This window comes from Anolis carolinensis, chromosome 1 (assembly GCF_035594765.1).
Source record: "Anolis carolinensis isolate JA03-04 chromosome 1, rAnoCar3.1.pri, whole genome shotgun sequence".
Lineage (NCBI taxonomy): Eukaryota > Metazoa > Chordata > Lepidosauria > Squamata > Dactyloidae > Anolis > Anolis carolinensis.
In genome coordinates this window covers 183,727,404-183,754,891 of record NC_085841.1, presented here as the reverse complement: position 1 = coordinate 183,754,891, position 27,488 = coordinate 183,727,404, and the positions used below count along the sequence as shown (strand labels likewise).

General features: G+C 40.7%; 1 protein-coding gene across 6 annotated transcripts; it reads right to left on the bottom strand.

The window, feature by feature from the left end:
• Positions 1-6,128: 6,128 nt before the first annotated feature.
• Positions 6,129-27,357, bottom strand: c1h2orf80 (chromosome 1 C2orf80 homolog). 6 transcript variants are annotated; one of them, XM_062961555.1, is made up of 9 exons: positions 27,125-27,357; positions 25,780-25,977; positions 24,689-24,766; positions 24,261-24,342; positions 23,182-23,264; positions 20,587-20,674; positions 17,549-17,626; positions 16,020-16,107; positions 6,129-7,207 (listed from the first exon to the last, which is right to left on the bottom strand). In XM_062961555.1, the coding sequence occupies exons 3-9, from the start codon at positions 24,727-24,729 to the stop codon at positions 7,131-7,133; spliced, it is 537 nt and encodes a 178-aa protein (XP_062817625.1). In that variant the 5' UTR covers positions 24,730-24,766; positions 25,780-25,977; positions 27,125-27,357; the 3' UTR covers positions 6,129-7,130. The 6 variants fall into 6 exon arrangements, with proteins under 6 accessions (XP_062817625.1, XP_062817616.1, XP_008107408.2 ...); XM_062961546.1 differs by lacking the exon at positions 27,125-27,357 and adding an exon at positions 26,097-27,108; XM_008109201.2 differs by lacking the exon at positions 25,780-25,977 and having other exon boundaries at positions 24,689-24,764.
• Between the last annotated feature and the right edge of the window lie 131 nt (positions 27,358-27,488).

Here is a 27,488-nt window from a genome sequence, read left to right as displayed (position 1 = left end):
ATTATTATTATTATTATTATTATTATTATTATTATTATTATTATTATAATATTTTTATACCCCGCCCCATCTCCCCGAAGGGACTCGGGGCAGCTTACATGGGGCCAAGCCCAGACATCAGACAATATAAAAACATAGCAATAAAACAAGTCAATCAACAATAAAACAAATCATAAAACAAATGAGGTCACATAAAATAAATATACTGATAAAATCCTGGGTTGGCTCCAAAAAGAACTGGGCCAAAAGTGCAAGTAGTGTCAGTACCATCAGGGAGAGGTAGATACCAGAGCTATTGTTCCCATTAAAGTGCTGGGGAAGGCGTACACAAGGGACTATTGCCAGCTAAAAAATTGGAGAGCAATAAAGATAAAATAGGCAACAGGTCAATCCTTTACTATGGAGATCAGTTGCCTATTGGAAGAGCCAAGTTTTCAGGCTCTTCCGAAAAGTAAGGAGGGTAGGGGCCTGCCTGATCTCCCTGGGGAGAGAGTTCCAGAGTCGGGGGGCAACGGCGGAGAAGACCCTCTCCCTCGTCCCCACCAACCACGATTGCGAAGGTGGTGGGATTGAGAGGAGGGCCTCCCCCGACGAGCGAAGAGACCGTGGGTCACGAAGGTAGGTGGGTCTCAAATCGTTTAGGGCTTTGTAGCCATTCAAACCAATATTGTTCTGGTTTCTTTAAATGTTAATACATTGTCTCTTGAAATATTGCAATCTTAAAGTTATGTATAAAACTAACAGTGAATTGAAAACATCAAGGAAAACTGGATGAAGAATCAAAAAGTATATTACAAAAATTTTACGTAATGGTTGAAACAAAAATTAGTAGAAGCATAGGACGGACAGGGGTTTAGTGTATACAAGGTGTGTTCAAAAAGTATCCAACATTTATTCATGAAAAATAATTGTTTTAAGATACAACAATCTTACGCTAACTTTCTTCAAAGTAATCCCCTTTGGCTGCCACACACTTGTCGCAACACTTCCGCCACCATTGGAAGAAAAGTTGAAACCCCTCTTTTGAGATTGCGTGTAGCCGGTCCATTGCATTCTGCATGTTGTCTTCTCTGGACTTGCCCTGAGTAGTCCAGACATTTTTGCAGATGCTTATGAAAAGCTTGTCCCCTCACTGAACATTGAGAAAACCAAAATGCTCTCTCAGCAGGCACCAGCCAACCCCTCGGCAATGCCAGAAATACAGCTGAACTGTATAAAATTAGAAAATGTTGACCATTGCCACTACCTTGGCAGCCACCTCTCCACAAAAGTTAACATCAGTACTGAAATACAACACCGTGTGAGCTCTGCGAGTGCAGCATTTTTTCAAATGAAGCATATGAGGATTGGGACATTTGTAGGGAGATCAAGATGTTTCTAAAGCTATTGTTCTCCTGACCCTGTTTTATAACTGAGAAACGTGGACTGTCTGCAGATGTCACACTCAACTTTTAGATCAATATCATCAGCGTTGCCTCCAAAAACCCCTGCGAATCTCTTAGGAAGACAGGTGGCCAAATGTCAGCATTTTGGAAGAAGCAAAGACCACCAGCATTGAAGTGAAGATCCTCTGCCATCAACTTCGCTGGACTGGCCATGTTGTCCAAATGCCTGATCACCGTCTCCCAAAGCAGTTCATCTACTCTCAGCTCAAGAAAGGAAGATGGGCTTAAAGCTAACCTTAAAAACAGTGGCCTAGACTGTTCTCTCCATCAGGGAACTGGGAAGCCCTGGCCACTGAGCGTTCTAACTGGAGGTTTGCTGTGTTACCAACAGTGCTGTGGCATTCAAAGAGGCACGAATGGAGTGCCAAAGGGAGAAACGTGTCAAGAAGATAGCATGTCATATGAATCCTTGTCGGGACTGCCTTTCATCTGGAAATCAATGTCCTCATTGTGAAAGAACATGCAGATCGAGAAAAGGTCCCTACAGTCACCTACAAACCCACCACCAAGACCCTACACTTGGAAGTCACTCACACTTGGCCACGAATGATAGCCTATGGACTGAAATCTGATTCCTTTCAGGAGCATTTTCAGCTTGGGAAAAAGCCAGAAATCGCACGGAGCCATGTTAGGATGAGTAGGAAGCCTGCCGAAGCACAGGTGTTGTGGTTGGCCAGGGGACTCTATCAAATGTGAAGAACGGGTGAATGCATCATCATGATGGAGCTGCCAATTGCCTGCTGCCCACAGGTCTGACCCTTTGTTGGATGCTTTTATTCTGATGACTGCTACTTGGTTTCTGGGTCATAGCCAGAAACCCAGAACTCATCATCAGTGATCACTGTGTTGAGGAAGTTGGAATCACTGTTTGCGGTCTGCAGCATGTCATGTACGATCTCCAAATGGCGTTGGTTCTACACGATCATTAGCAGCTTTGGATACTTCCTGACTCATCAGCTGTCTGACAGCAACTGACAGCTTCTTCAGGCAGGAAAATATTCAAGCATGAGTATTAAAAGCACGTACATACATGCACCAAACCACACCTCTCTACCTTCATTTTTTATGCACAAAAATAGGGTTGGATACTTTTTCAACACACCTCATACAACCCTATCTGAATGATGGGGGGAATATTGATCTAGGAATTGATGAGATAACAAGATAACTGTACAGTATTGTGTGAAATGTTTTGAAATTAGTAATAAACCTTTGTGTGTGTGTGTGTGTGTGTGTGTGTGTGTGTATATATATACACACACACATACACACACACACACACACACACACATACATACATATGTAAAAAAGCCCCAGGAAAATAAGCCAGAATGTGACTAAACAAGCTTTCAGAATTTCAGACACCATTAAAGACCTTTCTCCTCCAGAAGGCCTATCTCGTCAATTTTCACTTATCATTTTTATATGTACATTTTATTAATATACATCAGTCATGGGCAAACTTTCTACCTTGGGGGCTGCATGGTGGGACAGAGCAGGATTGGTGGGCTGGGGGGGGGGGGGGGTTCGCCCTAGGTCTCCTCCCTGTCCTTTCTTCCCCTTCCTCTTCTCTTTCGGAGGCAGAAAATGAAGGAAAGATGGGAAACATCTGGATCCTAGAATCCGAGAGCTGGAAGAGACCCCCATGGGCCATCCAGTCCAACCCCTCTCCATGCAAGAAGGCACAATCAAAGCACTCCTGATAGACAGAAGCAGCAGAAAGTCAGTTTCCCCCCCTCTTTCCTCCTCAATGGGACACACTTTGAAATCTTGAAACATGGTTCTCATGTTCCCTCTCTACCTTCTCTTCTCCCAGCTAAACATCCCCCAGGAGGAAAGGAGGAAGGAAAAAAAAAAGGGAGGGAGGGAGGGAGGGAGGGAGGAAAGAAGGAAAGAAGGAAGGAGAAGGAAGAAGGAAAGAAGGAAAGAAGGAAGGAGAAGGAAGGAAGGGGACGGAGGGAGGGAGGAAAGAGAGAAAGAAGGATAGACCAAAGGGAACCAAAGGATGGAAGGAGAGAGGGAAGGATGTAAGAGGGAAGGAACGAGTTAAAGGTGGGAGTGAAGTAAGGAGGGAGGGAGAAAGAGGGTGGTAAGGGAGCGAGGGAGGGAAGGATGGAAGGGTGGAAAGGGATGGAGGGAGGGAAGGAAGGAGGGATGAAGAAATAGATAGGGAAGGGAGGGAGGGAGGGAAGGAGGAATGAAAGAGAGGAAAGGAAAGATGGGATGGTGAGAGAGAGGAGGGTCTGACAATAGAGCCAAAAGGGCCGCATCCATGCCCCGGCATGGTATACATTATACCTGGTATACATTATTTTAATGTGTTTTAATGTATGTGTTTTAGACGGCTGTTTTTATCTATGATACGTTAAGGGCTTCCTCCTGTCCCACCCCATGCCTTGAGGAGAGGAGGGTAAGAAATACTCCTACAACAATTACTACTACTAGTAATAGATGACAATGATGTTGGACTTCTCAACCACTATCTCTTCCAATACATTGTTCATGTCCCCTTTCATTGTGGAATACACCCATGCTCAATGAAATATGATACATCATGGTGTTACAGTGGCAACGCTGCTCTTCCCCCAAACTTGGAGGAGCAAGGACTAACCAGGATATGAAGCGCCACGGAGGCCTAGCACTCGCCCATCTGCCTCAGAGCCCTGGTCCCAAGAGCTTCCCCTGAGCCGCAGAGGAAGGAAAGAGCCAGCCTTTGGGGCTGAATGGCACCACAATGGGTTTCCTCCTCACCCAAGGCATCCTTGAGTGCATCTAGGAGGTCTCCCCAGTCAGTGGGAGGACAGGTGGGGCAGGAGGAAATCTTTCCTTTGGGAAAGATAAGGGGAAAAAAGGCAAGATAAAGGAATCATTGCTTTGCTTCTTCCAGACGCTGGCGCTGATCTGCCTCGCTATCCAAAAGATTTGCACAATTTTTTGAAGGCATGCTGAAGGAATGGTTACAGAAGCCGAGAGCGAGGTTTCCCGTCCCTTTATGGAAGGAAAGCAGGGAGGCTGTCAATCTAAGCTCTCAAAAAAGAGTTTCAGACCCCGAGCACAGCCACGGAAAAATCCCTCTTTCTTGTGTCTTTCAGATGGACTTATGAATGTAGTCAGTCAGAGGAAAGGGCCTCACTGGAACCTTTTAAAATATAGGCCGGCTCATTTTAAAGAATACAGTGAGTCCTCCATATCTATGGACTCTGGACCCATAGATTCAACAAACTGCTGCTTTAAATATATTAATATTTAGCTTCTTTTTAATTAACATTACAGTTTTCAACCCCTCTCAACAGCCATCCAGCTGTCTTGTCAAATGCAAGACGGGTTCTCTGTTTGGATTTGCAAGGAACTACAGGCACAGATTGTAAATAAGAGAAGTTGACTACATGAGAAAAGAGTTCTCTTTTCTCACTGCCTCGGTGGAAGGATAGCAACATGAATGATAGCCCATATAAACCGGTGTTTGAATGGCCTCTAGTGACCATATTAGCAACTACAGGCTATTGCATGAAAGTGAAATGAAGACATGAGAACCCATGGCTTCGTTTGTGTTCAGTCACTTCCGACTCTTTGTGACCTCATGGACCACCCATGCCAGAGCTCCCTGTCGGCCGTTGCCACCGCCAGCTCTTTCAAGGTCAAGCCAGTCCCTTCAAGGATACCATCCATCCATCTTGCCCTTGGTCGGCCCCTTTTCCTTTTCCCTTCCATATTCCCCAGCATCATGATCTTTTCCAAGCTTCCCTGTCTTCTCATTATGTGGCCAAAGTACTTCATATTTGCCTCTAATATCTTTTTCTCCAGTGAGCAGCCAAGCTTTATTTCCTGGAGGATGGACTGTTTGGATCTTCTTGCGGTCCAAGGCACTCTCAGAATTTTCCCCCAACACCACAGTTCAAAAGTGTCTATCTTCCTTCGCTCAGCCTTCCTTATGGTTCAGCTCTTGCATCCGTAGGTTACCACGGGGAATACCACTGCTTTAACTATGTGGACCTTCGTTGCCAGTGTGATGTCTCTACTCTTCAGTATTTCATTGAGATTGGTCTTTTGAGGTGGAAACCAACTATATAGTTTAGCACGTCTGGAGAAGCCAGGGGTTTCCAGAGCTGTATACAGGCTACAATAGCAGCAGGTGATCAGAGTGAGGAATTTGATAGAGAAAGAGACAGATTGGGGCAGAGAGTGGGCCTTACCATATCTTGCTATTATAGCATCAAAGCAATGCTTTAGACCCATTTGTGCCTCAGCCTTCTTTCACAACGTTGTTTCTGTCTGAACATTGCTGTGTTGCAGGATAATTGAAAATATGCGTGGTTTTTCATCCTGAAAATAAGCCACTATTGATGCCCCTTTCCTGCAATAATTTTATAACCAATTTGCATATGGATATTTCATGGGACTTTCTTCTGTTAATGACCCATTGTGGGCATGGTGTCACTGTGGCCAGGTTATTCCTCCCTCAGGGATTCCCAAGGAAATCCCTGGCAGAGAAAACCCAAGCCACATTTGGTGTTCAGGTGGGGGAGATGACTTTTCTAGTATGTTTAACCCTTTTTAACCTCATCTTCCAATTTCTTTTGTTTGCTGTTATATCGCAACCTTACAGCATGTCCAACCATTGTACCATTTTTGCCACCATAGTGCTGTAGGAATTACAATTTTAAAAAATAGATTAACCCATCATGAAGTGAAGAGTGAGATTTTATTTTTCGTGTCAGGAGCAACCTGAGTTGCTTCTGGTGTGAGAGAATTGGCCGTCTGCAAGGACGTTGCCCAGGGGACAGGAGTCGGTAATGATATCATAAATGCCAATTTTAAAAATGTGCAAATGGTGCTCTCAAAAAAACAAATGTGGCAAGGATGCAATTGAGAGGATCAACAATCAGCTACTTTTACAAGATTGGATAAGGTGAGATTCAAATCAAATAACTTGACATAAAGCAGTGGTGTGGTAAGGCCAATGAGAAGGAGAGAGCCTGCCTACTGTTTGCCTTTCCCATCTAGCACTGGTGAGTCCTTCTTAATATCAGTATATTGTCCCACAATAAGTTACACATAAGGATTTTTTTTCTGGGAGGAAAACATATCACTTTGTTGCAGTATAAAAAGAAATGGAATTGTGTTGCAAACAGATTCATTTTAACATGATTTTTCGTGGATTATAATTCACATCCTCAGATTGAGAAGAAAGCCATCTGCAGTCAAAATGGTAACAATAACTAACATGCAGGTTTCTTTCATGGTATTCCTTATTTTTTATCAGTGGGAGAGTCATTTCACCACCATGAAATGCCAACAGTTTGAAAAAGAAATGATGGAAGAGCATCTACTTAGAACAATTCATCTACAAGAAGCTTTGGAAATCTGATTGTGTAAAAAGCAGAAATAGAGCCAAACAGCCTCAAGAGTTCCTGCAAACAGAGTCAAAGACCAAAGAAGTACCCATAGATCGATTCCTTTACAACAGCAAAGTCTATTATTACATATGAAATTATGAGGAGACAAAAGCTTTCCAGCTGAAAAAGTCTGCAGTCTTATGTACGCCAACTTGGACATGAGGCCAATGCTTTGTTTGGCCTAGCCAACCAGAGGACGATGAGAAGCAGAGTTTGTTTTGGTTTGACTTTTCAAAAAAGAATCTACTTCAAGGAGCTGCTCTCTTGAAAATAAATGCCTTGCTTCTTGTCAGTTGATAGTCTTTCCTTTTACTGAACTGTTGGTGGTGGCATTTTGGTTTGCTGCTGCCTTGCGAAACTTGACACCTTGCAAAAAAGAACAGAGGATCATTGCACGTTGAATGATATGTTCTGCCAAGATTTTTCTAATGTTCACCAAAACTTTGAGCTTCGCAATTAATGTTGGTGTTTTTTATTCTTTGGTTGGAACCTCCTGCCCATCATTTTCTGCTCACGTTAATTATTCTGAAAATATTGCCCATGTTCAGTTTTTAAAAGGTAAAAGGGTAAAGGTAAAGGTTTCCCCTGACGTTAAGTCCAGTCATGTCTGACTCTGGGGGTTGGTGCTCATCTCCATTTCTAAGCCGAAGAGCCGGCTTTGTCTGTAGACATCTCCAGGTCATGTGGCCGGCATGACTGCATGGAGCGCTGTTACCTTCCCGCCGGAGCGGTACCTATTGATCTACTCACATTTGAATGTTTTCAAACTGCTAGGTTGGCAGGAGTTGGGGCTAACAGCGGGCGCTCATTCCGCTCCTGGGATTTGAACCTGGCACCTTTCGGTCCACAAGATCAGCAGCTCAGCGCTTTAACACACTGTGCCACCAGAGGCCCCCATCAGTTTTTAAAAGGTGCACACAATTCACCGAATATATGAATGCGAATATAAAGTATCTGTGTAAGTGTGAGTGTATACGCACATATACAGTCAGCTGTCAACATTTGTGAGTTTAACTTTAGCAGAATTTTTTTGCATTAATATATTAATATGTTCTCTCTAGAAATCTCTAGCTCATTTTAAGGCCAACTGGATGTTGACCATAATGCCATGCTGGAGGTCCTAAAGATTCTTATTGTGATCACATTAATCAATCCAGGTAAAAAAACAAGTGCTTCTTTTAAATTCAGATTTTCCACTTTCAAAGGGGTTTTAATCTCTGTCCTGTTAAATTACAGAAACCAAAGATGAGTCCATGTGTGTAATCTATTACTGCAGCTATGTGGAAAATTTGACACAATCAGTATGAAAATAACAAATGGACCGAGTACTACTGGATCAAATGAATCAAACCATTGTATACTAATGGATTAAGTGCCTGTGGCTCATGAATTTGTTTATTTTTCTCCTTTCATTCCTTCTTTCCTAACTGGCTGATTAAAAGTTGGTAAAGTTTTTTGGAGTTGGCATGAAAGTCTTATGACATATAGACGAGAGAGGATGGGAAGCAGAATGATGGGCTGTAGAAAATGAATGATTTAGGAACCCATGTAATGTCTCCTTCCAGGTAAATTACATGGAATTCAACTCCAGATTTCACAATCCAAACCCAACAGGGATTACAAAATTATAGTACTATTATTCCATTTTAACTGCCATGGCTCCATTTTATGGAATCCTCCTGAGGTTTCTAGATTGATTGGCAGCACCAGAGGAGAATTCTGGGTTGAGGATTCCAAAGTCCTCACCTGAAATGAACAATCCTCAGACTCCACATGATGACACCACAGCAGTTGAAGTAGAATAATCTATATATATAAAAGAGTGATGGCATCACGGCGATTCACAAAACAACAAAAGTACAGGCCCCCCAACCTCAAAATTTGACAACACAACCCATCATCCACGCCTCAAGGTTGATACAACAAAAAGAAAATAAAAAGAAAATCCTAATTAGAGGGAGAGCAATAATTTTTTTTATCCAATTGCTGCCAGTTTAGAGGGCTAATCTCTGCCTACTTGGTTGCCTAGCAACCAAGGGACAGCCAGGTTTCAGGACAGGCAGATTTAGGCCTCACTTAGACTTCTTCCACAGATTATCAGATTTGCACTGGATTATATGGCAGTGTAGACTCAAGGCCCTTCCACACAGCTATATAACCCATTTATAATCTTATATTATCTGCTTTGCACTGGATTATCTTGACTCCACACTACCATATAATCCACTTCAGTGGGCATTTTATACAGCTGTGAAGAAGGAGCCTCATATAATCCAGTTCTGAGCAGATAATATAAGATTAGAAATATACAGTAGAGTCTCACTTATCCAACGTAAACAGGCCGGCAGGATAAGTGAATATGTTGGATAATAAGAAGGGATTCAGGAAAAGCCAATTAAACATCAAATTAGGTAATCGTTATACAAATTAAGCACCAAAACATCATATTATACAACAAATTTGACAGAAAAAGTAGTTCCATGCGCAGTAATGCTATGTAGTATTTACAGTAGAGTCTCACTTATCCAACGTTCTGGATTATCCAACGCATTTTTGTAGTCAATGCTTTCAATATATCGTGATATTTTGGTGCTAAATTCATAAATACAGTAATTACTATATAGAATTACTGTGTACTGAACTACTTTTTCTGACAAATTTGTTTAACATGATGTTTTGGTGCTTAATTTGTAAAATCATAACTTAATTTGATGTTTAATAGGGTTATCCTTAATTCCTCATTATCCAACATATTTGCTTATCCAACGTTCTGCCGGCCCGTTTATGTTGGATAAGTGAGACTCTACTGTACTGTATTTACAAATTTACCACTAAAATATCACAATGAATTTAAAACACTGACTACAAAAACATTGATTATGAAAAGGCAGACTGCGTTGGATAATCCAGAACATTGTATAAGCAAATGTTGGATAAGTGAGATTCTACTTTAATATAAAATAATTACTGGGATAGAATAATGCAGAACAATATAATCTCTAAAACCAGGACAGTAAATAAATAGGGGAATTCCACACAGGAAACAATCAGGGCCAGCTAACACCTCCCAACAAAGTATTCCCATCATCAAAGTCTGGAAAATCCTCTGTTTTCTCAGGGCCACAGACAGTAGAAGCACATAAAATATCGCAAACAACACCACTCTGAAAACAAGGGAATTCCAGACAGGAAACAATCAGGGCCAGCTAACACCTCCCAACAAAAAATTCACTCAGGGAGGAAACAGCCAGGCTTTAAAGCTGCAAGGCCATTACATCCTAATCATTTTTCCTAATTGCAGCATTCATACTTGCCTCCAACAAACAAAAAAAACCAATCAGAAATATTGTATATTCACAACCTTTGGGAAATAATATCCCCTGATGGCGCAGCGTGTTAAAGCGCTGAGCTGCTGAACTTCTGGACCGAAAGGCCACAGGTTTGAATTGGGGGAGCGGAGAGAGCCCCCACTGTTAGCCCCAGCTTCTGCCAACCCAGAAGTTCAAAAACATGCAAATGTGAGTGCATCAATAGGTACTGCTCCGGCGGGAAGGTAACGCCGCTCCATGTAGTCATCCCACATGACCTTGGAGGAGTCTACGGACAACGCCGGCTCTTCGGCTTAGAAATGGAGATGAGCACCAACCTCCAGAGTCAGACACGACTAGACTTAATGTCTGGGGAAAACCTTTACCCTTGACCTTAACTACCACCAATTCCTCAATACTTTATTTCCCAGACCACCAGACTTCGTCACAGCAACGCGTGGCCGGGCACAGCTAGTACATTATAATTCTGTAGTGTGGATGGGCCTAGGGAGATCTAGGAATATATTTTGAGGTGGCTATGAGTTTTTCGGGCTGTATGGCCATGTTCCAGTAGCATTCTCTCCTGATGTTTTGCCTGAATCTATGGAAGACATAGGTCTATTGGAAATGGGGCAAGTGGGGTGTATATATATATCTGTGGAATGTCTAGAGTGGGAGAAAGAACTTTTGTCTGTTTGAAGCCTGTGTGACTGTTGCAATTAGCCAGTTTGATTAGCACTGAGTAGCCTTGCAGCAGCAAAGCCTGGCTGTTGTTGCCTGAGGGGTATCCTTTGTTTGGAAGGTGTTAACTGGCATTTGTTTACTGTCTGGACCCCCCTGTTTCTGAGTGTTGTTCTTTATTTGCTATCTTGATTCTGGTGTTTTTTAGTACTGGTAGCCAGATTTTGTACATTTTCATGGTTTATTTATTTATTTACCATATTTATATCCGGCCTTTTTCAACCCGACAGCTTACAAATGGCACTACATAGTGCCTATGGTTTCCTCCTTTCTGTTGAAATGGTCCACATTATTTATTTATTTATTTACTACATTTCTATGCCGCCCTTTTTACCCCGAAGGGGACTCATAGCGGCTTACAAATTACATTCACATACAATACATTGTATTATTAGCATGCTTGTGTCAGGGTATTGTGTATTGTGAAATGTTAAAATCAATCTGGATACAGCAATTATGGAGTTAATGAGAGTCTGCTATGATTGATGTATCACAGGACCAATGGGGTCAAGTGTGTTTTGACCGGGACGTACTATCTTGGTTCCTGTGGAATGCGAGGAGTTTTCCTGTGTAGAGCGGAGAACAGCGATGAGCAATGTGCTGTGTGTGTGTGCATGGTGCTTTCGGCAAGCACTCATGGAGAAAAGGACTGAATTTGCTCTATTTGTAAATAGTTCATGTAAATAAAGTTTAATCAACAGTTGAACTTCGTCTGCTGGAGTGAGTTTATCCAGTGCTGTTTTTCCACACGGGAAAACAGTCTGGAGAGAAGGAGGCAGACCGGGATGGTGAATTTTTGGATTTCACTCTGCTACCCATCATCCCCGCTGACATTGGGTTATGGGCCCAGGCCTCCACGCTTCCTGCTGCGCAGTGGATGGAGATGCTGATGGCTGGTGAGCTTTCAGCAACTGTGCGGCTGTGAGAGGGATTCCAGAGACGGAGGGGCCCGAAAGAGAGCTCCAGTGAAGCTGCAGGAGAAGATTGTGACCGCCTGAGTCTGCACTTGAGTAAGTGGCAGTACGGCTTAGTCACAGAGGCAGCTGATTCACCGGGAGCTTGGGGTGTTGAATCTTGATGGCTGAGATGGCTGGGAAAAGCTTCATTTCCAGCATGGAAAAGCTGTCTGATGATAATTATGCTTCGTGGTCAGTAATGATGCGGTCTTTGCTGGCATCAGAAGATTTGGAGAGTACCCTAGATGGAAGAGATCAAAATGCTGAGCACAGAAGGAAAGCCAAAGCATATTTGATACTGTGCCTCCAACCAAACCAACTTGTCCATGTGAGAAATAAGGACACTCCTGAAGAGATTTGGCAAGCTTTAAGAAATGTCCATGAGAGAGAGACTTGCATGTCTCAGATGATTTGGACTAAGAGGCTGTTTTCAGCAAAGCTTGTTAAGGGCGAGGATGTCAGAAAACATTTGGACAATATAAAGCAATTATTGATTGGAGCTGAGGAAAGAGGCCTACAATATTCTGAAGCACAGAAGTGTTATCTGGTGCTGTGCAGCTTGTCTGAGGACTGGGACTTTCTGGTACATTCTTTCCAGAATGTGAGAGTCCAGGATTTAACTTTGGATTCAGTTTGTGGGAGAATCCAAGAAGAAGTGGACCGGAGGGCATTTGAACAAGCCCAGAAGCAGACGATGGCGCAGTGCGACCAGGAGGGGGCGCAAGTGGCCGGCTTTGGTCATGATGGTGTTCCTGGGAATCGTGAGGAGATTGCAGTACATCAGGTCAAAACACGGCGGTGTTTTGTCTGCAACAGGCCGGGGCATTTTGCCAGGAGTTGCCCAAACAACAAGGCAAGAAGTTCTCGTGGGAACAGAGGGGCTAAGAATTTGTCAACAACAACTAAGCCCCAAGTGTTTATGGCTGCGGTGAATGGAAGGATCACCGAAAAGAACAAGTGGTATTTGGACTCAGGTTGTACACACCATGTTGTTACAAATCTTAAACTTTTGAAAAACAGAAGGGATGTGTCTGGAACAGCAGTGACTTTGGCTGATGGAACTGAGAGGAAGTTCAACAAATGTGGCACTGTGTTCATCCCTTGCTTGAATGTGGATTGGGAAAATGTACTCTACATCCCAGAATTGAGTTCTAATTTGTTAAGTGTGGCTACCTTAACTGAGAACGGATATAGAGTCATTTTTAGCGGAATCTATTTCTATATACAGAGAGATGGACGAGTAGTCGCAAAAGGTGTAAAAAGGAACAAAATGTATATGATGTTTGACAGAAATAACTTTCCAGATGGGGCACAAGTCTATTGTGTGAAACAGAAAATTATGCATGACAGGTGTATCCATCATCTTCACAGAGCGATGGGTCATGCACGTGTAGAGGTGCTCAGAAAAACTTTAGAAATATGCACAGATTTTGAGTGTGAGAAATGTGAAAATTTATTAGACTGTGCAGTTTGTTCAGAGATGGGAATTGAATCAAAAGAGCATCCAAAAGGATCTGGAATTAAGATCCAGGAAATGTTTGAAATGGTCCATCTATATGTAACAGAATCTGATGTAAAAAGCCAGGGAGGTTCTCAATTTACTTTGCTGTTAGTAGATAGACACACGAGATTTGGATATATTTACTTCCTTAAGGATTTGAAGGAAGCTGTTGTAAAGGTGTCTAATTGGATAGACATGGTTCAAAGGGTCTATGAACAGCATGTAGGTCAAATAGTTTTTGACAAAGGAGTTAATGTGTGTAATGAAGAGATGAAGAAAATGTTGAGTGAAAGGAATATAGGATTTAAAAATGTAAAATCAAATAAGTCAAATGAAGAAGGCGTGGCTCAAAATAGGATGAAGCAAATTCTTCACATGAATGAGTGTTTAATTAGAGATTCCAAAAGCTCAACTAAGAATTGGCCAGAGTGTTCACACACAAGTAATTACATTTTAAACAGGTTATGGGATGAGGAATTGGATGACATCCCATTTCGGAGAATGTACAAAAAATCTCCAAATATAGGATATCTAAAAGTATATGGTCAAAATGCTAATGTATTAGTTCCAGCCAATCAGAGGAAAAAGGGTGAGCCTAAGTGGAGAAGGATGCAGTTTTTAGGCTACTACCAAGACAAGCTTAAATTTCACAGTGGTCTTGGGAGGCTTATTTTCTCAAAGAAGGCGTTCTTTGAGAAGGATGAAGGCTGGGACAGGTTGCATTTGAACAAAGAGATGTTGTTTAATAACAATTCCACCAAGGAAGCGGAGGTACAGAAAGCTTCAGGTGGAGGGGGTTCTGTTGTTGAAAAAGATATGCAACGAACCATTAAGGAGGAGATGGTTACTCCAGTGAAACATGGGGAAGTACAGACTCCCCAGAAGAGTCAGAAGAGAGGGGGTAAAGGAAAAAAATCACCTAAGCTTGAGAGTGAAGAGCAGGTGACAGAAAAAAGTGAAGATATATCTCTTCTTGAGACCGAGATTGAATCAGTTGATCAGTGGTCTCCAACTTGTCAATTGGCACAGGTGTTGCCAAAGCGCCAGAGATGCAAAAACATTGTGCCTGTTTATTAGTCTGAACGGAAGTTGAAATATGTATATATGTTCAGAGAGAGTTAAATCAGTTTTGTGAATAATTGTGATGAAAAATAAAGATGTAAAAGAGATAGAGAGTGGGAGAAAGAACTCTCTAGAGTTTTTTGGGTGAAGTTTGATTATGTAATGAATTGGTTTTAAGAAATTGGATTTTAAGAGAAATTTGAAATCCATGGTTAAGCCAGCAGTGAGTTGTAATATAGTCTGGCAGCATCTAATGAATCTATGTGGCACAATGAATTAAGTTTTCAGAGGTTGGGAAAACTATTGATTAATGAAGTGAAGCATCAGTGTATTAGGTTATGGTTCTGGCATCGATTGTGTTAATAAAGATGTAAGAAGAGAGTTGATGTATTGTGATCAAAACAATTTACATGTGATTGAAAATGACTGTATGTATACATGTTTTATCTTGTGGAAGTTCAAGAGAGATTGATCAAATGTGTAGAGTGTTAAAGTATATGTAGAGAATTGATTTGAACATTTCGGAGGGGAATTGTCAGGGTACTGTGTATTGTGAAATGTTAAAATCAATCTGGATACAGCAATTATGGAGTTAATGAGAGTCTGCTATGATTGATGTATCACAGGACCAATGGGGTCAAGTGTGTTTTGACCGGGACGTACTATCTTGGTTCCTGTGGAATGCGAGGAGTTTTCCTGTGTAGAGCGGAGAACAGCGATGAGCAATGTGCTGTGTGTGTGTGCATGGTGCTTTCGGCAAGCACTCATGGAGGAAAGGACTGAATTTGCTCTATTTGTAAATAGTTCATGTAAATAAAGTTTAATCAACAGTTGAACTTCGTCTGCTGGAGTGAGTTTATCCAGTGCTGTTTTTCCACACGGGGAAACAGTCTGGAGAGAAGGAGGCAGACCGGGATGGTGAATTTTTGGATTTCACTCTGCTACCCATCATCCCTGCTGACAGCTTGTGGGGTCAGACATGATAGTTGTCAAATAGTATTCTGTGTCCAGGTTGCTTTATCAAGTGCTCTGCTATAGCTGACTTCTCTGGTTGAATTAGTCTGCAGTGCCTTTTGTGCTCTTTGATTCGTGTTTGGGCATCACTGCGTTTGGTAGTCCCTATGTAGACTTGTCCACAGCTGCATGGTATATAGTAGACTCCTGCAGTTGTTAGAGAATCCCTCTTATCCTTTACTGGAAGTAGCATTTGTTGATTTTTCTTGGTGGGTCTGTAGATTTTTTGGAAGTTGTGTTTCTTTATAAGTTTCCCTATGCGGTTAGTGGTTCCCTTGATGTATGGTAAGAAACCTACTTGCCTCATTTCCAACACTCTGAACAAATCTCTGAGGATGCAGGTGAAATGTCAGGAGACAATGCTACCATGGCCATACAGCATGAAAAACTCACAGCAACCCAGTGGTTCCAGCTATGAAAGCCTTCGACAACACATATATTTAGAATTATCCCTTTGACTAGAAGAAAAAATTATCAATAAGGGAAACTATAGAAAAGAGACATTTGCTGGAGGGCATAAGTGGAGTAGCAAGTCAGGTTTCATAGTCAAGCTTTCCACCCAGGAGCCTTTGTGAGAGGAGGGATCATGTACTTACTCTGCTTCCTTGCATGTTCTGCAGCTTGGGGGGCTGTCAACATAGCAAAAGGATGCAGAGAGAGATTGCAAGGGTGAATCTGGTGGCCCTGGAGGATAAATGAAAGCACATACAAACTAATATTTTTCTTTTGACTTAAATAAGTTGATCATAAGGAAATAAGTACATGTTAGCTAATCCATCCATCATCTTTTCTTAGAGATGAAAGGTTGAATTTGGACCCTACATCCATCTATCCATCTATCTATCTATCCACATAATAAAAGTAAAAATCTGTATGTGTGTATGTGGCATGGGTGTCCGCTCACACAGACAGCCTCCGGCCTCCACAAACAGGCTATAATTCCCAGTGCTGTAGAGCCACCAAGTCATTCCCTCTCAGGACATTGCAGGTTAGAGTGAGCACATCCAAGTGTTTCTTTCTCTCTTCATTTCCATGACCCCGCCCACTGCCTCTCCCTTAACCCTTTCCTACCCTTTTTTATGGCATACAGCAAAGAGAGGAATTGATCAGCAACTGAACATACTAGAGAGGTTTGGGGAGAATTCATTATAATTTATAGGAGTTGTGGGGACTGGGATGTATAGTTCACCTGCAGTCTAAGAGCACTCTGAACTGTACAAATGATGGACCTGGAACTAACTTGGCAAACAACCCTCATGGCCAACAAAAATACTGGAGGTCTTTGAAGGGATTTATAGGCGTTGTAGTTCATCTACATCCAGAGTGCACTATGATGGATCTGGACCAAACTTGGCATGCATACCCGATATTCCCAAATTTGAATTGAGGGGAATTGGCCTGGACATTTTGGAGCTGTAGGTACTGGGATTTATACTTCACCTGCAATCAATGAGCACTCTGAACTCCACCAAAGATGGAGGATTGCAAGGACTGACACACAGAGCCCCAGTGACCAGCAAAAAATACTGGAGGTCTTTGGGGAAAATTCACCTTGGTTTGTGTGAGTTGTAGCTCACCTACATCCAGAGAATACTGTGAACCCAAACACCAATGGATCTGGACCAAATTTGGTACACATACCTGATATGCAGAAATTTGATCACTGGAATTTGGGGGGAACTGCCCTTCCTTTCTGGGAGTTTTAGTTAACCCACAACCAGAGAAACTATGTCCTCCACCGATGAAGGACCTGGACCAAACCTGGCACACAGAACCCCCATGACTATCTCAACCTACTGGAGGGGTTTGAGGGGACTGACTCACCATAGTGGGAGCTGTAGTTTACAGCCAGAGAACACACTTTTTTTTTTCGAGTCAGGAGCAACCGGAGTTGCTCCGCTTCAGAGAACACACTGAACCCCACCGATGATGAATCCACTGCAAACATGCCCAACATAACAAACTTTAAGTATTGATGGAGTTTTTTGGGGTTAACCTGGTATAATGTGAGTTGTAGTTCACCCACCATCTTTTGCATTTTGTACAATTTAAAAATTGACTTTTTCAGATAACCCAGGCAACGTCGGGTATACAAGCTAGTAGGTTAATAAAAATGTTAGCTTACTTTTGCAGAATTCTGCCAGTGTGTTACAGAAGGCCCAGTGTTATAAATGGCAATGACATCTTCCACCGGAATGCTATTCTGTAGAGATAGTCCTATTGGTTAACTTTCATTATGAAAAGCTTTCTTATTCTGCAAAACTTGTGCTAAGTTCTCTATGTTGTATTCTTTTATACTGTGTTCGCCTGTTTTCCATGAACTGAAACACTAAAATGCTGTTAGCTCTTAAAGTCAGAAAAAAACATTATTTTCCTTACAGATTGATTAAAATCATTGTCATCAGCTTTATCAGTAGAAGAATTACAAGTCAAGCCACAAAGAATTACAAGTCAAGCAAAACATATACACAATTAGAGTTTCACTTATCCAACCTTCACTCATCCAACGTTCTGTATTATCCAACACAGTCTGCCTCTTGCCTGGATCCACAGCTGTTTTTCTAGGAAGGCAAGGATCACAGCTTTTTTTTTTAATCTTCACTAGACTAAACTTTTTACGGATTCAACTTCTGACAATGTTGTTACTGTAAGTTCATTTTCTGCAATTCTATCTTTGTTTGTAGTCAATTTTTTAGTAGACAATGGTTTTGTAGTCAATGTTTTCAATACATTGTGATGTTTTGGTGCTAAATCCATAAATACAGTAATTACTATATAAAGTTACCATGTATTAGACTGCTTTTTCTTTTGATTTGTTGTAAAACATGATGTTTTAGTGCTTAATTTGTAAAATCATAATTGAAGTTTAATAGGCTTTTCCTTAATCCCACCTTATTATCCAACATTTTCGCTTATCTAACATTCTGCCAGCCCATTTATGTTGGATAAGCAAGACTCTACTGGAATTGGCCACTTCCATAGGATGAAACTATGGACTAAAAAACAGAAACAATTAGAATATTTTGATTCTATACACTGATTGTAAGACCAGGGACCATATGTACAAGATTCTCTGGGCACGGTTTAAAAACTACATGCACTTTTTATGGAAAGAATATGACATTTTGGTTACTTATACATTACACCATGTAACCAATTTGAAAAAAATTCTGTTTCTGCTTTGAAAGTGTTGTTTCCTGTTTAATTGTCTGGTACTTACTTTGAAAGTAGTTGTTATACTCCAGAAATGTCGCTTTTGTAGTTGCCACAAACTATGTTGAATTGGTTGAGACTCTATGGACTTTATCACATTAAGTGAGGGATTCTCCACGCATCATGGTGAAGCTGTGGAGTTCCGGCGGGATATGTAGAGAACGCTTTGCCCTACGCCCTGCATTGCCTGGCTTCTCCCATTAGCCCATTCCACAGGGGAAGTGCCTGGCTCCTGGTTCCCCCCACCCCACCCCCGCATTATAGCAAAGGCAACACGGAAAGCTTTTCATGTCGCTGCCACAGTGGCGTACGCCACTTCCTCTCCCCTTTCACCATGGAGCCCAGCCAGAAGTAGATGAGCAGTGTGTAATGGGCAAAATGTGCTGCAGGATGTCCCGCAAAACAAAGATTTTGCAGTTTAATAAATTTTTCCATATGTTTGTGATAGAACCAATTAGGAAATGACAATGAACAAAAATCGTGTTACATAGTAATATCCGATGACTATAAAAAAACATATCATACGATAAGACTTTATTTATAATAATAGAAAACATGTAAGAGAATAATTTACATACATTTCCCTCAGAGTTCATTATCAGAGTGAGCATAGCATTTTTTTTGTTTCACCTTTATTGGCAAACATAAGAAGTTACTATGGAGTGTATCATATGTTTTAAGCCTGGGGAGAGAATCTTTGTGAGAATTTCTCAGATAGATTAATTTTATAAATAAGAGAATTTGATACCCACTATAGTTCTAAGGAAATCATTTTTGGAGATAACATTTCAGAGAGGAGGCATCAGATTACATAACACTTGAGAATACTTATTAAAATTTTTGGCAACTTCACCATGTAGTCAGTTCCTGTGGGTTAAGAGAAACTATAAGAGGTTTTATTTTAGCCTTTAGAGGAATCAAAGTTATTAAGTTACATACTGAAACAGAAGAACTATCCAGAGAAAGTTATCTATAATAACTTCAATAAAGCAATACAGTGGAACCTCTACTTAAGAGCGTCCCAAGCAAGAATGTTTTGAGTTACAAGCTGTCACTCAACCCTGTTTTGCTTTGACACGAGAACAGCATTTTGAGTTAAGAGCTAGTGCCAGAGGGAGTACTAGCTCCAGAATACACGGCTTCAAGGGAGCAGCCTTCGTGCCTCATGCTCTTGCCCGCTTTGGAATATTGCTGTCTGTTTTGCTGTTGTCCACTTTGAGGAACTTTGGGTTAGCTGATTTTGTGGGTTTTATTCCTGGTATGTTTGGCTTCATGAAGAGAGAGAGAGAGGGAGGGAGGAGGCTGGAATGAGTCCAGTATGAAGAAAATGATACTTCTGCCTCTTCACTTTGTGCTTCGTGCTTCCTTGCCACAATTTTGTGCTTCTACCATTTAAAAGTTTATTTTTCTTTTTATATTGTTCCACGTAAATGTGCATGTATCTATTATTTATTTATAAAGTACATTTTCTTATTTAAAAACACGTAACAAAAAGGGGGGAGGGTGTTCAGGTGGGCAAAACAGATTTCAGTGGGGAAATTGCTTTGAGATAAGAGCTTTTGGGTTAAGAGCTCAGTCATGGACTCAATTAAACTCTTAAGCCAAGGTATCACTGTACATAGAAGATAGGACCTTTTAAAATAAGAATGAGGAGGAGGATACCCATGATCAGAGTTAATTGCATCATTTTTATAAAGATTATACAAGTATCAAAGAATATTGCCCCATTTGTACAGGATTGATAGACCATTTTGAATGTAATTCAGAAGTTTTTATCACCTTAATGTTGTACTATTTGCAAGGGAATTTGGAGAATATCATTAAATGTAGCTTAACAGGTCACTGGAAGGAATATCAATTTTTACTGGAAGGAACATTTTACAGAAAGTATATTTAAGTGCTAAAAGTTGTCATCTATATGGACACTCTACATACTGTAAATCCACATACCATTAGCATCCCAGCATACGATGACAAAATCATAGCTTCTCTCTTGATTCGGTTGGGATAGATATATCGGCCATGTAGTTGTACTTTCCTGTCCATGTTGTATCAAGGGGAAAAAAGGAGAAAATTAGATGGATGTACCTCACAAATGATAAGCAATCTGTTTTGTGTTCTTCTTAGCTATGATCTAACTGATGATAAACAAACCAAAACTCACATTCTACATAAGCCAAAGAAACCCATTTTAACATTTTTAAAAGACGAATGTTAGATCTGTGACCTATGTTCTCAAATGTTGTGGTTTTGTTATATAACTGCATGCATTTTATAATAAATGTCTCCATTTTGTTCAATGAATATAAAATAATGTAGGGCATGGAGCAATACTTTCAAAAGCCTCCATATTTTTATGTTTCCAAATTTTATGAGGAATATTTGACATATTATTTCACATTCATAAAGCTACAGAAGCTGGAAGGTACCACAAAGGTAATCTGGTCCAAACTCCTGCTATGTAGGAACACACAATTAAAGCATTAATGAAAGATGGCCATTCAACTTCTCTTTAAAGACTACCAAAGATGGAGAGTCCATACATTCTGATGTGCCCATCAACACTGACTGGATTTAGATTGGGTATAGGGCTATCTCAAGGACTGTATTTTCCTGTACGAACCTACCCAGATTTTGAAATCTTTGGGGATAGATCTTTCCTTGGTTACACTATCTGTGCAAGTATATCTAGAGAAAACATGAAAGACTACTCCCTGCATGGTTCTCAGCCTCTGGAACTCGCTCTCTATACAGGTGAAACTGGTGATGCATCCACACTGTAGAATCAATGCCGTTTGACACCACTTTAACCTCCATGGCTCCACGTTTTGGAATCTTGGAATTTGTAATTTTGTAAATTTTTCTGCCAGTCATGTCTAAGTGCCTTACCAAATTACAGATTTGATAATACTTTGGAAGCAGCTAAAGCAGTTAAAGTAGCATCATGGTGCTATAATTGCATAGCATACATAAAGCATGCCTAAGAGTTGGGGACAAAACAGGAGCTAAATCTCCCATCACCATATATATGAGTATATGTGTGTGAGTACATGTACCATGTATTGCTATCGAACACATTTAATAGACAGCTATTTGCTCATTTTTTTCTGAATTGAAGTTAGAGTGATGCTGACATTCAGAAATTTTAGAATCTACAAAAACTTCCAAAGCTCCAAATAGCAAAACAGCCATAGCAACTCAGCACCAAAAGCAATAGGTTCTCTTTCTAGCTGTCCTATTGGGATAGAAGCCAGAGTGGGGTATTTGCTGAACCAGGACACAAAAAGTTTAAATCTCTGCCTAGCCAAGCAAACTCATTGGGCAACCTTGGGCAAATCATACGCTCCCAGTCTCAGAAGAAGGCGATGGCAAACCTTGCTAACTGGAATTAGATTGGGTATAAGGCTGTGATAAGGTCGCATTAGGGTTGCCATGAATCATAATTGACTCAAACTATGCAATGGGAAGACAGGGGATGCAGAATAGTGCTTGGGGACTGGAAAATAGTCTTTTAGAAAGTACAGAAAATCTGGATGCCCTGTGAGTGATGGGCTAGGTCAAGAGAGTGCACAGAGCTCAGAAAAGCTGTCTTGGGGTGGCATTGCATATACAGTGTTCCCTCACTTATTGCGGGGGTTAGGTTCCTGGACCACCCGCAATAAATGAAAATCCATGAAGTAGGGATGCTATATATTTATACATTATTTTAGTAATTATACACTATTTTAATAATAATAATATAATAAACTTTATTTTTATATCCCACCCCATCTCCCCGAAGGGACTCGGGGCGGCTCACAACAGGGACAAGCCCAAACAACAACATATTTAACATAAACTTAAAACATTCTAACAATACACAAAAATAAAATAATGGACAAATACATTAAAATCCAAGCAGATAAAATCAGAGTAATTAAAAGCAACTCAGTGGGGACAGGTTTCATAAAGTGCTGTATCATGGAAATAAATAGCAGAGATAAAGTGCCATATGCTTTTAAAACAGAAAGAAGTATTCTAATAACAGCTCTATTGGGCCTGTTCATTTAAATGAACTATTTTAAGTCTTTATCAACCAATTGTGTGTTGATAAATTGCCTCCTCCTCCTCCCGTTGCCGCTTGGGCTCCTTTTCTTCCCCTTTGGCTTCTCCTTCCTCCCTTCCTTAGGCTGTAAAATGTAATTTTTTATTATTTATAATATTCTTTTAGAGTTTATTGAAAAACCGTGAAACAGCGAATCCGCAAAAAGCGAACCGCAAAGTAGTAAGGGAACACTGTATTGTTTTGGAAGGGAGACCATGCGTTCATTTCAATTGAGGAAGGGTGTGTTTGAGAGTATGGTAGATTGTTAGCTGTTGTGTGCTGTTTTGATAGACTTGTTTTAAACTTTAACCCTTCTTTCCCCCCTCAGTTCATTTCTTCAGACTTACCAGACCAATTTTGCTCATTTCCAGACTGTGGCAACACGGATCTTATACTGCTACTACTACTACTACTACTACTACTGCTAATAATAATAATAATAGATTTTGCTTTCCACTTACATTTTTTCTTTCCCCTGAGACTTGGTGGCTTCTGCATCATTGAGCCAAGGCAAAGCAACATTTACTGCCAAATCATAGTGAGCCTGAAAAAACAAAGTAGAATATGAAGTCAAACAACACAATCTCTTTGCATCACAAATTGACGTAGTTCAGGCATGTGTAGAGCTGATCCATAAGATTTGTGTTATGCTGTTTACAGTTGCATTTAAATATCTACTCTCCAAAGAGAGTTTTTGCCAGGGACCTTTTACCTGCACTGCTATAGTATATTTGCACAAAAACTGTAGTTGAAATAGGTTTAAAGTAAATTATCCAGGCCAAAAAGGAGCATTCTTCCCTTCAACCTGTAGACTGTATGGCCAAAAATGTAAGGTTTTATCCAGCTCACACTGGCCATGGCAGAAAGTGGACAATGGCCTATTTTCTTTTTTGTTGGCAATTTGAACCACACCCCACCTCAATGTGTATATGGGTGAGCTTTCAACAATATTTCAAAATGTATGAGAAAGTTGCACACACAGCAGTATAAAATCTACATTGAATTAGGTTATATGGCAGTGTGGACTCAGATAACCCAATTCAAAGCAGATATTGTGGGATTTTCTGCCTTGATATTCTGGGTTATATGGCTGTGTGGAAGGGCCCTGAGTATTTCTTGCCTAATAAAATCCTGAGGAATTTATGGAGTTGTCATAAATCGATAGTTGACTTGCAGTTACATAAACGCATCGTAGTTGTAAGTGCCACATTTGATAACAGTCCACGTATCCAGTGAACATCTGAAATAATCAAAGAGTCAATACTCTGAGTAGCCTATATGTCCTTGTTGAGCAGTGCAAATCATATCATTTGGGCTTCAATTTACAAAATTCCTGGAGTGGAACTGAAGATTGTTTAATTGGTAAGGGCAGTAGATAGGGCTGTCAAGTGTTAACTGAGCTCTCCCTATTATCTCTTCTCCTTTTGGTAACCAATAGCAACCTCAAGTCTCCTTAATTTTGGCTCAAAGCAGGATTTTTCCAGATTTGCAGAAATCTCTGAAGAACCTGTGAGGTTGGAAGAAGAAAGTATCAGCTTACCAAGTCATCAAGAAAAGTGGTCTGCTGCTTTCCTTGTGGATCAAATTCATTTTCCCGAAGTCTAGTGCCAATGTAATCTCCCCTGCAACGAACAATAGATCAACTCTCAGTTAACTAGTGCATTATTATTTATTTATGTTTATTGGACAGAAATAAAAGAAGAGAAATGTTGGATCACAGCAGTGCCCATTTGTCTCTTCCTTTCTTCCCACAATGGCCAACCAGATACTTATCGGAGGCCCAAAAGCAGGATAAAATCACAAGACCACCCATTCACACTATTCCTCATAGCCTGGGACCAAGAGGTGTATTACCTTTGCCCCCCTAGAAAATCTGTTGTCCTACACATACAAGATATAGAATGAAGCTATTAGCTATAATTCTTCAATAAAATACAGAATAGGAAACAGATGACTGGCAGTACTTACAAAAGTTTTTCAATTTCTTTTTTCAAATGTTTTCTTTCCATGAATATATGTTCTTTCCAGGTACCAAATCTAACAACTGGGGAGATCAAGCTTAGTATTTACTAAGTACAGAAAATGAATGAAACAAAGATGATGTTTATTCAGTACGATGGTGAGCAAAATACAACTTAACCCACAAATACGTTTTCAGCTTTCCGAGTTTTACCGTGGACACCATAATCTCCTGAGACCAAAAACATTCAATCACTATCCTTGAAGACCTCTAGAAATAGTGGAATAGCCACAGGCACCTTCTTCTTGACACACTTCAAAAATCAGAATAGCATCTTAAAATAGACTTCCAGTCACTTCCCATTGTGATTTTTGGCCAGGGTTAAAGCTGCATCCACTACAGTTGTCAATTTTTGAATTAGCAACCAATAGCAGCAGTATTTGAGGATCAAAAGGCAAACATATCATTAATTGGCTTCATGCTGCTATAAACTCCCACCTTTACAACTCTATCTTCTCAGGCTTTTGCTATATGAGAATATAGCAAAATGTAATCACAGAGGAAATAGAGGGATTTTTTTTCCTTGAAACATTTTCTTCCTTAAAGATCTGATCATGTTAATGTCTTCTATGGGTAATGTTCCACATAACACATAATTAAAACTGGATACATTAATACATGTTAAATCATATTTCAAACACCATATTTTAAAGTCATATTATGATGGAAGGATTTGTTAAGAACTGTTATGCCATTCTTATTATTTCTGATCATATCTGCAACACCATATTTTAAAGTCATATTATGATGGAAGGATTAGCTAAAACTTGTTGTCATTCTTATTATTTCTCTTCTCCGAGATTCCCTATCGTCATACGTTCAGCAAGAAATATAGCCCAATAAACTGAGCTATAACAAAGGCTTTTGTTGCATAGCAAAATGAAATACTGGTAAATGAATGCCACTTTCCAGCCACTTAGCAGTAAAGAAAAAAATTGTTTTATAATAGCCTTAAGTGCAAAAGCCATATGAATTAGCATCTCAAACATAATACAGTAAGTTATGTTTCTATGTAAAATATGAAAAATTACTCATTACCTTTTTGCCCTTTCTGCTGAACAGGTGTTTTAAAAGATTTGAGTTCTGGAATTCATCTGGCTGAATATCATTAGCGAGGCATCTAGTCCAAATGATACCTTTCTCTTCTTTCTGTGCCTTTGCAGGAATGAATTTCTTGGTCAAGGAAACCGAAAGAATAAAGCATCTGTTGGTTGCTTAGAAACGCAATACTGCTGAGCTGAAATTTTAAGGGAAAAAAATGGCAGGCAGCTTTACTTGGGATGTGTTCCTTGCCCGGAGAAGCTGAGAGCTCCTTTTACGTGCCAAGGCATTGGATTTCACATCTAAATGGTTTACCTGAAACACAGACAGTTGGTTGAAAGATGAGAGAGGATCCTTGTTCTGCCAAAGACCTCTGCAGATGTTTACAGTTTGTGTCAATAATCGCTTGCATCCAAAGAAATCAAGGGGCTAAAGTGCAGTCTATTGACTACATTCCTCAAGACTTTAAACACGCACATCGTGTTGTTGTTGTTGTTGTGTGCCTTCAAAACAGTTCTGACCTATGGCAATAAGCCTATCATAAGAGCTGGCTCTATACTGTAGAATTATTGCAGTTTTACATCACTTTAACTGCCGTGGCTCAATGCTATGGAAATTTGGGGTTGTAGTTTGGTAAGGCACCAACTACAACTACTTTATATTTCTAGGCACGAAGATTACTGCAGATATAGACTGCAGCCAGGAAAACAGAAGATGTTTACTTCTTGGGAGGAGAGCAATGGCCGACCTTGATAAAATAGTGAAAAGCAGAGACATTACACTGGCAACAAAGGTCCGCAGAGTCAAAGCAATGGTATTCCCCATAGCAACCTATGGCTGCGAGAGCTGGACCATAAGGAAGGCTGAGCGAAAGAAAACAGATGCTTTTGAACTCTGGTGCTGGAGGAAAATCCTGAGAGTGCCTTGGACTGCAAGAAGATCCAACCAGTCCATACTCCAGGAAATAAAGCCCGGCTGCTCACTGGAGGGAAGGATATTAGAGGCAAAGTTGAAGTATTTTGGCCACATCATGAGAAGACAGGAAAGCTTGGAAAAGATCACGATGCTGGGGAAAATGGAAGGAAAAAGGAAGAGAGGCTGACCAAAGGCAAGATGGATGGATTGTATCCTTGAAGTGGCTGGCTTGACCTTGAAGGAGCTGAGGGAGGCCAGGGCCAACCGGGAACTCTGGCCTGGGATGGTCCATGAGGTCACGAAGAGTCGGAAACGACTGAACAAATAAACAACAAAAGGCCATAGACACCTCCAAGGTCATGTGGCCGGCATGACTGCATGGAGCGCCGTTACCTTCCCGCCGGAGCGGTACCTATTGATTTACTTACATTTGCATGTTTTCGAACTGCTAGGTTGGCAGGAGCTGGGGCTAACAGCGGGCGCTCATTCCGCTCCCGGGATTCGAACCTGGGACCTTTTGGTCCGCAAGTTCAGCAGCTTTAACACACTGTGCCACCAGGGGCCCCCAGTCACGACAGTGATTTTTTTATTTTAAAAAAAATGGATCATCAGTCTCTATCCCAGAATAGACCCTCCATAAAACTAATTGCTGATCAAAGCTTTCTATTTGCATTGTATATTTAAGCACATTTTTCCTCCAGGCAGGAAGAAAAAAGATGGCATTATTTGAACTCTTTATCGATCGCAGAAGCCCTTGCCAGCTTGTCCAATGGCCGGGGATTCTGGGAGATG

What these genes read in the sequence shown, in the direction of transcription:
- c1h2orf80 (XM_062961555.1), bottom strand. Translation starts at nt 24,729, where the DNA reads ATGGAAAGAAAACATTTGAAAAAAGAAATTGAAAAACTTTT. An exon ending in ACTGGCAGAATTCTGCAAAA is followed by an intron (nt 16,108 to 17,548) that starts GTAAGCTAACAT and finishes TTTATCCTCCAG; the next exon opens with GGCCACCAGATTCACCCTTG. An exon ending in AGAACATGCAAGGAAGCAGA is followed by an intron (nt 7,208 to 16,019) that starts GTAAGTACATGA and finishes CTTTTTTGCAAG; the next exon opens with GTGTCAAGTTTCGCAAGGCA.